The 17,643-nt window shown below is 41.7% G+C and overlaps 1 protein-coding gene and 1 long non-coding RNA gene across 3 annotated transcripts in view; both read left to right on the top strand.

Annotated features, from left to right (window-relative positions):
* SEC22B (SEC22 homolog B, vesicle trafficking protein) overlaps positions 1–7,264 on the top strand; it is a 173,516-nt gene extending 166,252 nt beyond the window's left edge. For both annotated transcript variants that reach the window (XM_077276565.1, XM_077276564.1), the window contains 2 exons: positions 6,022–6,168; positions 6,362–7,264. In XM_077276565.1, coding sequence (XP_077132680.1) covers positions 6,022–6,168; positions 6,362–6,516 — 302 coding nt within the window. In that variant the 3' untranslated portion in view covers positions 6,517–7,264. The remainder of the gene's footprint in view (positions 1–6,021; positions 6,169–6,361) is intronic.
* A 5,262-nt stretch (positions 7,265–12,526) lies between these two features.
* LOC143788652 (uncharacterized) lies at positions 12,527–14,407 on the top strand. The gene is made up of 3 exons (XR_013218696.1): positions 12,527–13,027; positions 13,104–13,260; positions 13,383–14,407. It is a non-coding gene; the product is annotated as an uncharacterized LOC143788652 (long non-coding RNA).
* The last annotated feature ends 3,236 nt before the right edge of the window (positions 14,408–17,643 follow it).

Genomic DNA, 17,643 nt, shown 5'->3' with positions numbered 1-17,643 from the left:
ATGTATCTAGATGTGTTGTGAGCACATTGCCTGTGAAAACAAAAAAATCTCATTTTCCCCACAAAAATGTTCCTTTAGCCCCAGTTATTTAATTTTTACATGGGTAACCTACAATTTGTTGTGCAATTTCTCCTGAGTATGCCGATACCCCCATATGCGGGGGAAAACTATTGTTTGGGCGCATGGCAGGGCTCTGAAAGGAAGGAGAGCCATTTGACTTTTTTAACTCAAAATTGGCTGTAATCGTTAGCAGACGCCATGTCGAGTTTGGAAAGACCCTGATGTACCTAAACAGTGGAAAATCCCTCACAAGTGAGGCCATTTTGGAAACTAGACCCCTCAAGGAATTTATCTTAAGTGTGGTGAGCACTTCAAACCCCCAGTTGCTTCTCAGAAGTTTATAGCGTTGAGCAGTAAAAATGTTGGTTTTGCCCCAAATTTTTCATTTTCTCAAGGGAAACGAGCAAAATGGACCATACAATTTGTTGTGCAATTTCTCCTGATTACACAGATACATCATGTGGTTGAAAACAACTTTGAGGCACAGTGGAAAGCTCAGAAGGGGAAAAAGCGCCATATTGGGAGTTCAAATTTTGCTGGGATGGCTTCAGAATGCTATATGTCACACTAGCAGAGCCCCTGGGGTTCCAGAACAGCAGAAACCCCCATAAGTGACACAATTTTACAAACTACACCTCTCAATTAATTCATGTAGGGGGCAGTGATCATGTTGACACCACATGTGCCTCACAGAAATGTATACCACTGACCAGTGAAGAAAGAATACCGTATATACTCGTGTATAAGTTGAGATTTTCAGCACATTTTTTTGAGGGGACAATGCATACCTGGTTTATATGCGAGTTAATAAGCTTACCCAGTTTTCCGTGGCAAAACTAGGTTCCTCGGATTATACTCGGGTCAGCTTATACTCGGGTCATCTTATACTCGAGTATATACAGGTATTACATTTATGCCTCTAAAATGTTTTTAGCCCCAAATTTTTTATTTTCATAAGGGCTAATAGGAAAAAATTGACCTCTTAGTTTGTTGTGCAATTTTTTCTGAGTATGACGATACCTTATATGTAATCAGGAACTACTTTTGAGGGACAGTTCAAAACCCAGAAGGGAAATAGCGCCATAATTATAGTGCATATTTTACTGTTATGGTTTACGGGTCCGCTACGAGACCGCTAAGTCATCTGGGTAATTTCGCAGTGCATCTCTGGGAATGGAAGCTGGCAGCAGCATCGCGCGCATCGGTGGACGGCAGAAGGTGAGAATAGCACAATTTGTTTGTTTTTTTATTATTTTTAACATTATATCTTTTTACTATTGATGCTGCATAGGCAGCTGGCAGACATTACATCTGTTACCAGAGCATTTGTAAAAGCCTTTTATTGATAGCCATGATGTGGGAGTTTTTTCTTTACGCACCATGCTGGGAGATAGTATATTACCCAGTATGCAGCCTCTCCTAGCCACTACTCTGCATCCATTCTGGAGGATTGTGTATATGGATTTATCCTGATTGACTATAGGGAGATATTTGAGTATTATCTGCCTGATTTTATTGTACTGACTACTATAAGCAGTGGAAAACGTAACCTGTGTTTCAGAAATGTCATTTAGATTTGTGTTATCAGAATATAATAAATCAGCACATGAGATTTTGGAAACATTTCTGAGTGCGTGTTTTATGTTAGGTTTTTTGTATCCCCTGTCAAGCAGTCTGTTAGTAATAGCACTGCTCTCATTGTGAAAACTTTCCTCGCTGGAGCAGATTCTTCTCGCTCTAGTGAGCTCACCCCTAGGAATAGCATGAATGGTGTGTCGGAGATGTGCACTTGAAGACATCAGGATCGTGTTACCAGCATTGTTTTTTCTGGAAAGAGAGGTATTAACCCTGTGTGTTATGTTGCTGCCTGTGAGAAGCACGTCTAGAAAGGGGACCTCATTTGATGGAATACCACAAGTAAAACACATTTGTTATTATTCAAGTAAGATATGAAATTAGAAAATTGAGTCACATCACCCTGCCAAAGTAGCAAGATATCATCCACATACAGTATCTCCCATACCAATTAAGGTATGTGAGAAATGGGTTATCCTCTGTAAATATGTAATTTGCTTCCCACCACGCCATGAATAAAATGGCAAGAGATAGGGAGAATTTAGACCCCATAGGAGCACCTAGGGTCTGAATGAAGTATTCATTTTGAAAACATGAAAAAATTGTGTTTTAATAAGTAATGTAAAGATGCAAGAATAAATTGTTTCAATGAATCTGAAAAACGCGTAATTTGTTAAGATGATATTCAATAGCTGTCATGGCCAAGGAGTGGGGAATGCACAAATATAGATTTGTGACATCACAGGTTGCAAAGAAATAACTGTGACACCATTGAAACGTGTCAAAAATCTTCAAAACTATTGATGTGTCTTTGAGATTACCAGGAATTCTTGGAATAAGAGGTTGAAGATATTCATCAATTAAGTGACTTAGGTTTTCATTGAGAGAACCTATCCCAGAAATTATAGGTCGTAAGGGTGGAGGAAAAAAGTCTTTGTGCATTTTTGGAACCCATGAAAAATGGGGGTGATTGGATGTTCTGGCTGTAACCATTTGTAAATTTTACTATTGATAACCCCCAATCTCTGTGCTTCATTGAGTATTTCAGTCATGTCATATCTAAATGATAAGGTAGGATCAGATCTTAAAGGTGTGTATGTACTGGTGTCTCGTGTAATGGACCATATCAGTTTACAATACAAAGCAGTATCCATAACTACCACACAACCCCCTTTATCCGACTGGCGAACTGTCAAATTGTGATTAAGTTGTAAGTCTTTAATAGCCTGGAATTGATCTCTGCTTAAGTTGCTCCGATGGTTGGTACTCTCGGTTTCAGCATGCAGTTTTTTCAGATCTTGTTCGACCAAAGTCTGAAAGAGGTCTAAGGAGGGAACCCTTGATTGAAGGGGATAGTATGCTGAATTAGACCTGTATGTCCTTATCCTTTATTTTGTCTTCATCAAAATTTTCTTTTTGGAGAGAAGTTAATGTAAGTAAAGTACATTGTTCCATAAAGGAAAAAGACGCATTATTTTCCCTGGTGCAGTCCAATTTCCTATTCCTGGACTTGGGATTATTCTGATTGTCTGTAAGAAAATGTCTTTTAGCAGTAAGAAGGCGAGTAAATTTGTTAACATCTTTGATAGTTTCAAATAAATTGAAGTTACAAGTAGGAACAAAATTTAAGCCTTTAGCCAATATTTCAATCTGTATAGAAGATAAGATGGTGGGAGTTAGGATTATAACACTGTCCAGGTGCTGGTTCAATAGTATTGTCTGTGTTTCCTTTCCCTCCTGGGATATCTTCTCCATTTGTCTCTAACGGGCTCTCCTGCCCCCCTCCTCCTCCTGCGTTTTTTGACATAGCAGTGCTGTGAACGTGCCTGCGCTGGAGATAGACGTGTCTGTTTCACAGTCTGATGGATTATACTGTGATGAGGAAAGAGAGATTTTCTGTGTGCATACTCCCATTGACGCGAATGAGGTTGATTTCTGAGTATAGGCTTAGGTGTATTTTCCATGCGTTTTCTCCATGAGTAAACCTTATCATTTTTATAATCAGATGAATCTCTGTTAAACTTAGATTTTTTCATTTTTATGATGGAATCTTCCATAGTTTTGAAATGATCAGTCATTTTTTTGGAGAGTATATTGAAATGAGGCTGATCAGCATATTTGGAAACTTCGCTGTTGAAATTATCAATATCCACCTTGAGTTGATGGAGTTTAATTTCTTCATGTGATATAATCAAACTCATGAGTTTAAGTGAGCATTGTGAAAGAATCATATTCCATTCTGATAGAAACTTGTCAGAAAAAATATAAGTAGGAGATTTTTTTTTCATGCGTAAACCCCTAGGAACCATTTCTTTTTCAACGTATTTCTTTAAGGTATTATGGTCCCACCAGGTGCGTATTTCTTGATGAGAAAATTTCTCTAATTTTGAAAAAAGATCTTTCAACTCACTGGGTGGTGCAGAAATACCATCTGTGTTCTCAAACACAGAGGCTAATTTAGCCATGCGAGAGTCCATGATTTAATTAAAGAGTGCAAAATATATATGAATAAATCACACTGTGTGCGGATTACTGTGGTTTCCAAGCATAAAGGTTTTGCAATGAAAATAAATAATGATCTATTATACAGTTCAATCCATGTTATTGAGTAAATATACAAAAAGATGAAAAAATTAAATTTGTTGGTTCCAGTAGACTTTCAAAATGGCCAGAAAAAAAGAACTTTCATGTAATACTCTATTCCATGCGAGAAAAATGCCAGTGTCAACGTCTACAGTGAAGAGGCGACTCCAACGCCATGCCATACCCTGCGGACAGAACTTGATTGGAGCCAATTTCATCCTGCAACAGGACAATGACCCAAAGCACACCTCCAAATTCTGCAAGAACTATTTAGGGAAGAAGCAGGCAGCTGGTATTCTATCTGTAATGGAGTGGCCAGCGCAGTCACCAGATCTCAACCCCATTGAGCTGTTGTGGGAGCAATGGTACACAAAAAGTGCCCATCAAGCCAAACCAACTTGTGGGAGGGGCTTCTGGATGCATGGGGTGAAATTTCTCCAGATTACCTCAACAAATTAACTGCTAGAATGCCAAAGGTCTGCAATGCTGTAATTGCTGCAAAGGGAGCATTCTTTGACGAAAGCAAAGTTTGAAGGAGAAAATTATTATTTCAAATTCAAATAAAAATCTTTTTTTCGAACCTTATCAACGTCAGGACTAGATTTTAAATTCATTTGGCAACTCATTTGATTAATAAAAGTATGAGTTTTCATGGAAAACGCAAAATTGGGTGACCCTAAACTTTTGAACGGTATTGTTTGTCCCTCACACGTTCTAATGTTCTAACTCTAAGCTGGCAAGTAGTCATCCCATATAAATGAGGTTGCAGGACTATATGGAAAATAAATGATCATATCACTCTTGTATGTAATGTGATGCATAATGGTATGTGTACAAGAAATATCACTGTTATTGAATGTAAATGCACATTCTATATAGCTACAGGCTGAACAGTCACCACATTTAAAATAGACCCATTTTGGGCCTACTTTATCTGAAAAAAATTATTTTTGGGGAGCCACATGACTTCGAGTCAGTATAATTTTTAGATTTTTGGAGCGTCTCCAGGTAATTGATGGATCTTTTGTAGATCCCTGACCAAGTCATTGTCCGCCCTAAGAACTGACCAATGTTTTCTCAATATCTGCAAAATATCTGTCCATCTAGAATTAAAATCTGTTATTAACCTGACTGGTTGTTCTTGTTGTATAGATTTACTTTTTTTCCATCAATAATTGGTTCCTAGGGGTAAATTTTGCACACCATAACCTGCTCTAATATATATTTGTGGTTATAACCCCGATGTTTGAAGTTCTATGTCAAAATTTGGGCCTGATTCTTATCAGATCATATACGTCTCATACGTAAAAATTGTCTCACCGGGACGGCTCTAGTCGTCTGAGGGTGGTGTGATGGAGTGTGTTAGTAGCCCTTTCTTTTCGATATACATCCATAGTCAGAAATCTATCCATGTCAATTTCAATAAGTACATCAAGAAACTCCACTCTTTTCTTACTGTACTTCCAAGTAAGATTAATATTAAGCGAGTTATCATTCAGTTTGTTTAAAAAGGAGATCAATGAATCTTCAGTCCTTTGCCAGATGATCAAAATGTCATCAATATATCTGGACCCTGAGATCACGGCAGCGAAGTCCTCCAACTCATAAACCAATTCTCTGTCCCACAGCCCCAGGAACAAATTGGCATACGAGGGCGCACAAATCGCCACTATAGCTGTGCACTGGAGCTGTAGGAAAAATCTGTCTTTAAATGTAAAAAATTATGAGTCAAAGAGAATTGTAAAAGATCAATGATGAAACAGATTAAATCACTAATTGGAATTGTTTTGTATGATTTTGTAGATAATTATATTCAGAAGACAAAGAAGACCTATATTGACAGTAGAGCTAGAAGAAACTTTGGTTCAATCAACACTGAGTTACAAGATGTTCAAAGGATCATGGTGGCAAACATTGAAGAAGTACTGCTTCGTGGTGAAGCCTTATCAGGTAGGTCATTTCACCATAGTGGCTGCAGGCAGCCTGCCTCAGATGGACTGGCAGTATGTTTGCATATCTGTCACATGCCATACTGGCTGGTATCTGTAATCATCCTTATTTTTCTTGGAAAACCCCATTATCACATTGGTAATTGCCTAAGAAATTCATTGGGTAATTTATTTATTGTTTACTTATTTTTCAGCACTGGATACAAAGGCCAGCAATCTCTCAACCTTGTCAAAAAAATACCGTCAAGATGCAAAGTACCTGAACATGCGCTCCACCTATGCTAAACTGGCTGCAGTTGCTGTATTTTCAGTCATGTTGATAGTTTATGTCCGATTTTGGTGGCTATGAAGTACAAGAATCTTCTAACAAACTGTGAAAGTCAACAAAAGGAATATATGGCAACTTTGGATGGGTTAATCTTTCAATGTCACTTGTTAGTTTGAGGCCTGCCACCAAGAAGTTAACAGTCGTACACCTTGTAAATTACTGTAGTTTGTTTGCATTGGATTACACTATATAAATATTAGACTTTTAAAGAAGGTTTATCTGTTTTTGGAGACAAGGCAAGACTAGAAAGACTGTTGGCTAAGTGTTCCTGTATTGTTCCTACATTCATTTTGGAATACACTTCGTGCAACTTGTGACTTCATATTATCTACGTTGTCTTTTCAGTTTTAACACCTTTCCTGTTGTATAAAATGTCCAACTGCAAATAACAGCCAATCTATTTACAGTTCTGTTTATTTACCGTCTACGTAGATAGTCTATTTTATTTTCGCTTTTTCACTATGCTGATTGCCCCTTAGTACTTCTGTACCTATTACTATAAAGAAAACTTATTGAGGGGGAAAGTTATTTTTTTCACTCGTATTGAGGTATGCAGAAGACAATTTCAAACAAGAAAGTATGCCTAAAACTCTCTTCAGATGTGTTTTAAAAAATAGATAGAAAATAATGGGGAAGAGGAGCCATCCTAGATATATACAGAATAGTATAGTTCTATCAAGTCATGCAGCCATGTTGTACTTACTAGAAACCATTTTAATTAAAATATATATTATGAGCCAAATTCAAATTAAAGATGGTCTGCAGAAAATTTGTATTCATTTTGTCTCGATGGCAATAATACAATTGCGTTTGTCTTAAAGATAACCTCTTAAGTTGAACATGCTGTCCCTTCTGTGTGCAGTCTGTTAGACTACGTTCTTACGTAATCCGGAACTAGCAACGCTTTGTACATAGTGTATTTTCGCTGCATCCAAATCCACATATGTATTGTTCACTGACCCGTGCAGATTTATTGCATTCAGTACATTCTATTGATGGAATTTCTGCTACTGAGACTCGCGTCATCAAGAGAAATTGACAACCTGTGGTCTGGAAAGACACGCGCCGCATGTCAGTTTTCGTGGGTGATCTGCAGGCACACAGAATGCATGCATAGTGGACATGGGATTTCTAGAAATCCCATCCACTATACTGTAACATTTGGCCCCTGCGGCTTTGATGCATAAATACGCAGCATCACTGCCGCCGCAATTCATGATCGTGGGCATATACCTTAATAGAGCAGGAGAAGATAAGCAGAATAATGTGTAGTTCTGTGGGAAAAAATTTAGGCTATGTTCCCACAGAGCGTAAATACTGTGTTGTGTTTTTTTTTGTGTGTGTGTAGAAAATCTGCACGTAACTGTCCAAGGAAAATGGATGTGATTTCATAGAAAAAGCTCATGCCCAATTTGGATAGAACTGTAAACTATGAGCTTTCTCCTTATAGGCTTTTAAGGGGAGCCTGAGAAAACACAATTGCATTTTTAAGAGCAGTTAACTACAAGAAAAAAGTCAAAAACACTGAGAAGATGCAGCAAAAACACATAAAGAAGATGCAGCATGAACACAATAGTCAGACAAGATTGTTGATGCATATTTTAGTGCAGAAACCTGCAGAAAACATGTGGATGGAAAGTAGAAAAACACAGCATTTAGGCCATGTTCACACTTAGCGGTTTTTACCGCGGATCCGCGGCGATTTTGATGCTGCGGGTCCGCAGCAGTTTCCATAGCGTTTACATTAACATGTAAACCCTATGGAAACCGCAAACCGCTGTGCACATGCTGCGGGAAAAACCGCGCAGAAACGCAGCGGTTTAAAACCCGTAGCATGTCACTTCTTTGTGCAGAATCGCAGCGATTCTGCACCCATAGAAATGCATTGTTCCGCTTACTTCCCGCATGGGGCTGTGCCCACGTTGCGGGAAGTAAGCGGATAATGTGCGGGTGGTACCCGGGGTGGAGGAGTGGAAACTCTCCTCCAGGCCCTGGGAACCATAAATAGTGTAAAAAAAAAAAAGAATTAAAATAAAAAATAATGCTATACTCACCTCTCAGCGCTGTACGCGGCCGTCCGGTCTCAGGTTTGCTGTGCGAACAGGACCTGTGGTGACGTCTCGGTCACATGACCGTGATGACGCCGCGGTCACATGACCGTGACGTCACGAAGGTCCTTCTCAGCACAGCATCTTTGGAATCGGAGCGCCGAGGAGATCCGGACATCAGAGGGGGTGAGTATAACTAATTTTTATTATTTTTATCATTACTATTGATGCTGCATATTGCTGCATATGCAGCATCAATAGTACAGGAGTAATCCCGCAGCGGAAAACGCGGAACAAACCGCGATAAATCTGCAGGGATAACCGCAGCGGTTTTGCCCTGCAGATTTATCAATTCCGCTGCGGGATAAACCCGCAGAGCACGCCGCAGAGTGTGAACATGGCCTTATACTTTAGTACAACTATTTAAATCCATGCTCATTTTGTGTTTAAAGGGCACCTGTCACCCCCAAAATGGCTGGTGAGGTAAGCTCACCGGCATCAGGGGCTTATCTACAGCATTCTGTAATGCTGTAGATAAGCCGCCGATGTTACCTGAAAGAGGAGAAAAAGACGTTAGATTATACTCACCCAGGGGCGGTCCCGCTCTGGTCCGCGTCTGATGGGTGTCTCAGGTCCGCTCCGGCGCCTCCCATCTTCGTTCCATGACGTCCTCTTCGGGTCTTCGCGCCGCGGCTCCGGCGCAGGCGTACTTTGTCTGCCCTATTGAGGGCAGAGCAAAGTACTGCATTGCGCAGGCGCCGGGCCTCTCTGACCTTTCCGGCGCCTGCGCACTGCAGTACTTTGCTCTGCCCTCAACAGGGCAGACAAAGTACGCCTGCGCCGGAGCCGCGGCGTAAAGACCCGAAGAGGACGCCATGGAATGAAGATGGGAGGCGCCGGAGCGGACCGGAGACACCCATCAGACGCGGACCAGAGCGGGACCGCCCCTGGGTGAGTATAATCTAACGTCTTTTTCTCCTCTTTCAGGTAACATTGGGGGCTTATCTACAGCATTACAGAATGCTGTAGATAAGCCCCTGATGCCGGTGAGCTTACCTCACCAGCCATTTTGGGGGTGACAGGTTCCCTTTAAGAATCCGTTGCGACCTCTTTCTCAATGAATGACACTCTTTATGTAAAAGTATACATATATAGTGGTCAGTCATAGACTAGAGCCCACTTACTGTACAAAGTCACGGAAGAGCTGTGTTTACATTGCTAGATTACCAGCTACTATAAATGTGTTCCCACAAAATTATAAATCAATCTGTCAAGTTTTTCTTAGTCTATAATGTGTTATTTGCCATCAACCAACACACTGAACAGTAGAGCTTCCATTAATATGAAATGAATGTCAAAAATGACTCTTATGATGTTCTCTCCTGGACTTTACTATACAAGTACGAATTTTAGATCAGCTGTTAAAAAAATGTCATGTTATGCAATGTCATAGTTATGCAAGTATAAACATTTGTCAGTAGAATCAAATCTCCCTATATGGGTATGTAGATCTTGGGAACCTGAGTAAAATGACACCTTGATAACTGTGATCCCATTTTTTTCTTTTTTACATGTTTTTTCTGTAAAGTCCGTTCCAAGCTATGGCCTGGACAATGCTCTCCCTTAGAATCGGCCTCCAGACATTATTTTTAATGAAAGCTGAAGTTACTAGTGTGAGATGTAGGTAACACAGAACAGTAATTTGTCTGACACATTTTTTGCCGCAATGTGAGCTCTACTGTACTTCAACTATTACAACTATATGAATTTATTGCCAGATCAATCAGTTTCTCGTAGCAATTTCAAGAATATAAGAGGCCTCCCCATCGGGGAATCGTACCCCGGTCTCCCGTGTGACAGACAGGGATACTTACCACTATACTAACAAGCATTGGCTAAAAGCTCCTGAATGTGAATTTATTGCCAGATCATAAAAGTGGCCCAACAGTGCCTTTGTCACCACAGGACAGGGTTCTGAGCATGGCCTAGCCCATCTATTCACTCCTGACAGTAATATGCATGAGATGACTGCAGTAGATTGGATAAAATACTGCTACACTAGGAAACGGGAGCCATATCAGAAGACCAGCAGTGAGACAGAATCAATGTCCTGTACTGTAGGAGAAAGATCAGGGCGCACCTAGAGCAACTGTTGATTCTGTACAGACATAAACTTCAGGTAACAGGAAATTCAATTCTAAAGACATGTCTGCCAGAAGCACATGCATATCCTCACTCGCACTCTCCAGCAGTGCAATGTCCGTTCTCAGCATGCATTAGACACTCAAAAGTCTGGCAGGAACTATGATTTTGGTTTGTTAATATTAGATTGTGTGGAGAGAAGGGAATGGGAAGTTGTACATTATATGTGTAAGCGAATAAAGGATTCTTTGCATGTCATTTTTGTAGGAGACGTTGACTTGGCTCTAAATAGTATGTGTGGTGAAAGTGAGCTACCCTATAGATCGATTCTGTGCGACGAGATAACTTGACTATCAGTGCGATTTATGAAGGAAGATATTGGGCTTTAACCTGTGTGTGGCAGTGTGTGTCCCCCTTCATAAATCAATTTTGTGTGGCAGGGGTTAATTGGCTATACATGCTGTGTGTGGTGATTGGGGAATCCGTGATAAAACTTTTTGTGGAATAGGAGGGCCTTGTCTATGAATGCTGTTAAGAGGGAATGGAAATCCTTTAATAGATTTTGTTGGTGGGAAATTATTGGCAATGAACAATGTTGAAGTTGGAGGGGGTCCATTTTAGATTAGGCTACTTTCACACATCAGGTTTTTTCATTCCGGCCCATTCCGGCTCTTTTTTTTAAAAACGGAACCGTCGAAATTAAAAACGGGATGCGGTTTTTCCCCATTAGCGTCGCATGACCCACCGTTCCTTCCAATTTTTTCCGGATCCGGCGTCTGGAAAAAACGTCTATAGTAAAGTTTTTTGTCTGCGGCGAAAAAGCTGGAAGGGCAGGATCTGGCGCTACCGGCTTTTTGCTACAATGCAAGTCTATGGGCGCCGGATCCGGAAAAAGACGGTTCTGGTAACCTGATCCGGTTTTTTAATCTGAGCATGCTGAGAAACAATTGCCCGGCCCACAGGACACATATATAAACAATCCCAGTGAGGCCCTCATTACCAGCCAGCAAGAGAGCCTGCCTGCCACAGACTCTGCCAGCCAGCCACAGACTCTGCCAGCCAGCCACAGACTCTGCCCGCCAGCCACAGACTCTGTCAGCCAGCAACAGAGCCTGCCAGCCACAGACTCTGCCAGCCAGCAATAGAGCCAGCCAGCCAGCCACAGACTCTGCCAGCCAGCCACAGAGCCTATTAGCCATGTCTTCTTCTGGGTGCCCTCCCCCAAGCGCATTGATGTAAATAAATGTTTTGTTTTTACTGAATTTTATTTTTCCCTGTCTATCTATATCTTTATCTATCTATCCCAATATCTATATCTATATATATATATATATATATATATATATATATATATATATATATATAATTAATTAATGTATTTATTGATCTATCATTTTTGTATAACCGGAAGCTGCAGCAGAAGACATGCTTCCAGAAGAAGATCGAAGGGGTGGAGAGAAACCTGGAGTGGGATCGCAATTGTTTCTTGCATGCATCGCAGAACCACAACCTCACACTACACGCAACACATAAAAACCAAAGTTCATTACAGAAATAACACTGCACACAACACATACAAAATGATCATTACAGACATCACAGTGCACACAACACCTAAAAAGTAGTGATGAGCGAATATACTCGTTACTTGAGATTTCTTGAGCATGCTCGGGGGTCCTCCGAGTATTTTTTAGTGCTCGGAGTTTTAGTTTTTGGCGCCACAGCTGAATGATTTACATCTGTTAGCATAAGTACATGTGGGGATTCCCTAGCAACCAGGCAACCCCCACATGTACTTATGCTGGCTAACAGATGTAAATCATTCAGCTGTGGCGCTAAAAACTAAAACTCCGAGCACTAAAAAATACCCCCGAGCATTCTCGAGTAACGAGTATATTCGCTCATCACTACTAAAAGGCCAACATACAAGCATATAATTTTTTTTTCTTATAGTCTTCTGATTCTGGTGCTCGATCCAGAGGTCCTCAGAGCGGCTCCCAGGGTCATCGACGAGCGAGTCAGGGCAGTGGTCATCGGATAAGCACCTTTTTTCTCTTTTTTTTTTTTTTTTTTTAAACTTTATGTTGTTTTGAATCTATCTTTTTTTTTTTTTTTTTTCTTTTTTAACAGGCTTCACAGCGTGCTCCCCAGTTGGACAGTGAGGAGGCCCGGCTAAATATCGACCTCCTCATCGATCTGATCCGAGAGAGGGATCCCACTGTGGAACATGGGTGACCGCCGCCACGCTGATGTAATTGTGACCCGTCGGCTCTGGGAGCAAGTCTGCCAACAGCTTGTAGACAACTGGGAGGACCTCGATGTTCGGGCCCAGAATCAAGCACGTAAGTATACAAAGTTCAGTTATGTTGGTGGATTTAAAGTGTTGCATACTAACCAATTTGTGCTTTCACTTTTCAGGCGAGAGGATTGTCAAGCAGTGGCGGTTGATCAGGGATCGCTTCAAGAAAGAGTTCAACAAAGAGATGCGGGCCCCGAGTGGATCTGAAGGACGCAGGAGCAAGTATAAATATGCAAGGGCCCTGTCGTTCCTCAGGTCAACGATGGTGAGCTGAAGGTAAATATTCCCCACCCCATTTAATAACAAATGTTTACATGTCTAACCCTTTTTTGGTGTTTCAGCCAGGGCCATGCAATATCAATATATTAATTATATATTTTTTTCTCTTTGTTCCACAGCACTGTCTGCAGCACTTGGAAGCCTGCAGCAGAGTTGAACCCTTCTGGGGTGATCCCTCAGGAGTCCGCCACCGCGGGACACTTTGACAGTCCCGGCCCCTCTGCACCTTCCCAGCCTTCCCTTACATCTGATCCCTCGGTCCCATCCACCAATGCTGGAGCATCATGGCCGCCTGCGTTGCATGAATCTGCTGGTGAGGATATAGCTTTTCCTGTATCCCACCCCTCTGATGCTGCTACCTCTAGTACACCTGTGGCTTCGGGGCGGCAGCGCCAGAGGGGTCAGGTACAGAGCTATGCGCCCGAGTTCTTGCACCTGAATGCAGGTTTTAATTTGATAAAAGTATTCTTCAGTTGCATACACTTCTGCAACGGATGTATTCAGATGTAAGTCAATCACCGAACCACACTTTTTTCCGGTCGGTACTCAAGCGCATGGATAAGCTATCTCCTGATCAGCAGATGCAAGTAATGCAATCGTGCCAGTCTGCTCTAGCGCTCGTTATCTCCCAAGCTACTATATCTGCCCCCCCTCCAGCCACTGTCCCTCCAGCCACTACCAGCATCCTGCCCCTGACCCGTTCCAGCATCCTGCCCGTGCCCTGTCCCAGCATCCTGTCTGTGCCCCATCCCAGCATCCTGACCCGTCCCAGCATCCTGCTCATGCCCAGTCCCAGCATCCTGACCCGTACCAACATCCCGTCCCATACCAGTTCCCACCATCATCTGTGCCTTCTCTCCCTGCCCACTACTACCAGTCTCCTTCACCCATCATGCCACTATCACAACCCTCTTCTCCACCCATCACCTCTTCTGCCTCCCAATCCATCCACTCCAACCTTCCAAATTCCAAATACTACTCCCGGCTTCATGTCCACCCGTTCTCTTTCTTTCTCCACCCCCTCACCTGTTTTACCTACTGATCCTTCACCATCACATTCCTCTCTCCACACTCCCAATGTCAAAGTGTCCCAATCTGACAGCCCCTCCAGCAATATCTCCACCCCGAACTATGCAAACTTATAAAAATTACATTTCTTAAAAAATTTTGTTTAATAAAATTATTTGTTTTTAAAAAAATTCTTTTATTTATAAGGTTAAATAAGTTGGGTAAAACAATGTTTAATAATGTGGTTAAAGGGAAAATATTTTAGGTACAACCCAAAAAGGTACACAACTTTGGTAAAAGAAGGTAAAATAATTTGGCTACAACCCAAACATGTACACAACTTGGGTAAAATACTTTGGGTTACAAGGTCCAAGACAAATTGTTCAAACTCTCTCATCCTGCCAATCTACTCTTCCTTCAGGTGAAATAAAGTATTCTGCAAATTTGTCCCTCATTCGGGAAACTGACACAGAACTTCTATACGTAATGTTGTGATAATCAGCCAAGGTGGTTTCTTCAGAGTGGTCTTCAATGGAAATATGTTCCTTGCATAGCACATAATTGTGCAGGACTACACACACTTTCACCACTTCGTCAACAGTCTCAGTCTTCAAGTTTATAGCTGTCAATAGAACTCGCCATTTGGCGGTCAAAAGCGCACTCCACCATTCTGCATGCTCGTGAGAGGCGGTAATTGAAAATTCTTTTAGTTTACGTTAATCCACTACTGGAGTAGGGTTTCAGCAGGTGTTCCGACAGTTGGAAGGCTTCATCCCCAACACAAACAAAAGGCATTGGTGGCCCAGAGGATTGAGGCAGTGGTCTAGGGGGGGAATTGGAAGGTGTTTCCATACAGATGACAGCTCATAGCAGACAATTTGAAAACTTCGGAATCATTGGAGCGGCCATCCACCCCAATACCCACCGCTATAAATTTGTATTCCGCATCTGCGATGGCCATCAGCACAATAGAGGAGTATTTTTTATAGTTGAAATATCCTGATCCAGCCAGTTATGGCTTACTGAAGAGTGACCATCAGACGCTCTGCCGGTGAAATGGAGAATCTGCAATACGTGTTACTCCTTCGGATGAGATGAGCAATTCGGTCCACCAATAGATCAGAGTTCTCCGCTTTCATCCACACATATGAGAACAATTTCTCTGGGTCTCCTCGTAGCCCCATGTACAGTGTAGAAAACACCCCATGTGTCATTCTCTGTGCAGTGATGGGGTGGATCCACAAACACCGTCGGCGCAGACTCATAGTGCGCTGTCTCTCTCGCTCCTCCAGAACAATTGTTTTCAAGCGATTTGCCTCCACAGTAAAATCCACGTTGATCTTCAGAATATTTCACGATAATGACATCCATCTTGCTCTCAAAACACTTGCTCCTCTACAACCTGTCGCAGATGGGCTGTAGGAACACTATAGGTTTTTAGTGGCAAATCACATTTGGGAGCCTCCCAGGGGCGTTTTTAAAAACCGGATCCATCAAAAAACAGATAAAAAAACTGAAGAAACTGATGCAACGGATCCAGTTGTCAGAACCGGCGGAAAACCGGATCCGTTCCATCAGTTTTTCACATTTTACGCCGGATCCGGTGCAGCGGCACGACGCCGGAACTGACATGACGGCAAAAACCTGATGTGTGAAAGTAGCCTACTATAGGTGGAGAAGGTCCAGATCTAAATGGTATGTGTGGCGGAGGGGGACCTGGCTGTGTCTGTTCCAATGTGTCAGATTTTCTGCGGAAAAGTCCCCAAATAAATTCACAACTGCAAATCCAAATCGTATGGAACTGATGAGGATTTTGCTCTGAAATAGTTCCCGCTATATTCCTTTCTAGCCATTCTGTGATTCTCATGCCTTGTCCAATGTGTGGGTCTCTGTACAACCTGACCCCTGTCATGATGTCTCATCCTGTGTGACCTCTGCAACATGGGAAGAGACATCATCAGAGTAGCTAAGTCCAATGCATGAGATCAATGGAAGTACTCGTTTCTTCAGTGGTGAGTGCCGCTTCATGCATTCATCTTATTGAAGAAAACTAATTGTTCATCCTTATAAGTTGAGCTGTGTGTCTGACATAGCTCACATATTGAGTGTTATATTATTGAAACAAGTGTGTAGTAGCTGTGTTGGCATTTTTCTTAATCGATTGCTAAAATATGATGAGGCACCTGGTGAATAAGGTAACAAAACACAATCTAAAAAGGATCTAATGGAGTCTTAATTAGTATAATGTCATCAAAGCCTGAAATTTAGACAAAGACATTTTGTAATTTAGACAAGCAGAACTGGGGTTCTAAGAGTTTAGTCAACCTAAGGGCCCCTTTCCACTTGCGAGAGAAAAAACGGACCGAAAAAACAGGAATATCATGCGAGTGTCATGCGATTTTTTTATCGCAACATCTGTATGACATCCGTATTGCTGTCCGATTTTTACGCACCGGTGTCCTTTGAAAAGCCGGTAATTCAGTGCGGTGTACAGTAAAATCACACTGACAGGTTAGAATAGAATAGATATATACACCTAGAATGTGTATATATACATATATATGTCAGTGAGACATCTATATATGTATATTTATATTTAATGCAGCGCTAGATAGCATAAAAGCTGCTAATTCAATTGCCGGCTTTTGCTCTCTTTCACAAACCCGACAGGATATGAGACATGGTTTACATACAGTTTACATCTCATATGCCTTCTTTTATTACATATTCCTCTTCACTAATGTAAGAAGTGTCTGTGTGTCAAATTTGGGGGCTCTAGCTATGAAATTAAAGGGTTAAATCGCGGAAAAAATTGTCGTGGGCTCCCGCGCAATTTTCTCCGCCAGAGTGGTAAAGCCAGTGACTGAGGGCAGATATTAATAGCCTAGAGAGGGTCCATGGTTATTGGCCCCCCCTGGCTACAAACATCTGCCCCCAGCCACCCCAGAAAAGGCACATCTGGTGAATGAATGAAATGCAGGGGAATGTCCTGTAGTTACCTTGAGTTGCGGTGAGGCGCCCTCTGCTGGATGTCCTCATATGAACTCGAGCGTGGGAACTTTTACCAGGCGGCAGTTCATGAGGACATCCAGCAGAGGGCGCCTCACCGTAACTCTAGGTAACTACAGGTCACCCTGCGTTTCATTCGTTCGCTGGGGTTTTACACACAGGAGCACAATTGCATTAGCCAAGCTCCTGGGTGTAAAATGATTTAACCCCTTCAGATGGATTTACATCGTGGGACATAACGACAGAAGGTATGGAATATTGTTGTTTGTTTTTTTAACTTTGTTTCAGGACGATGGTCTTCAGCTGGATTAAGAGAATAATAAAATATTACAACACCATGTGTATTTATTTCATTAAAATACT

This window comes from Ranitomeya variabilis, chromosome 8 (assembly GCF_051348905.1).
Source record: "Ranitomeya variabilis isolate aRanVar5 chromosome 8, aRanVar5.hap1, whole genome shotgun sequence".
Taxonomy (NCBI): domain Eukaryota; kingdom Metazoa; phylum Chordata; class Amphibia; order Anura; family Dendrobatidae; genus Ranitomeya; species Ranitomeya variabilis.
The sequence above is the reverse complement of the archived record's forward strand: the minus strand, read 5'-3'. Positions and strand labels throughout refer to the sequence as shown.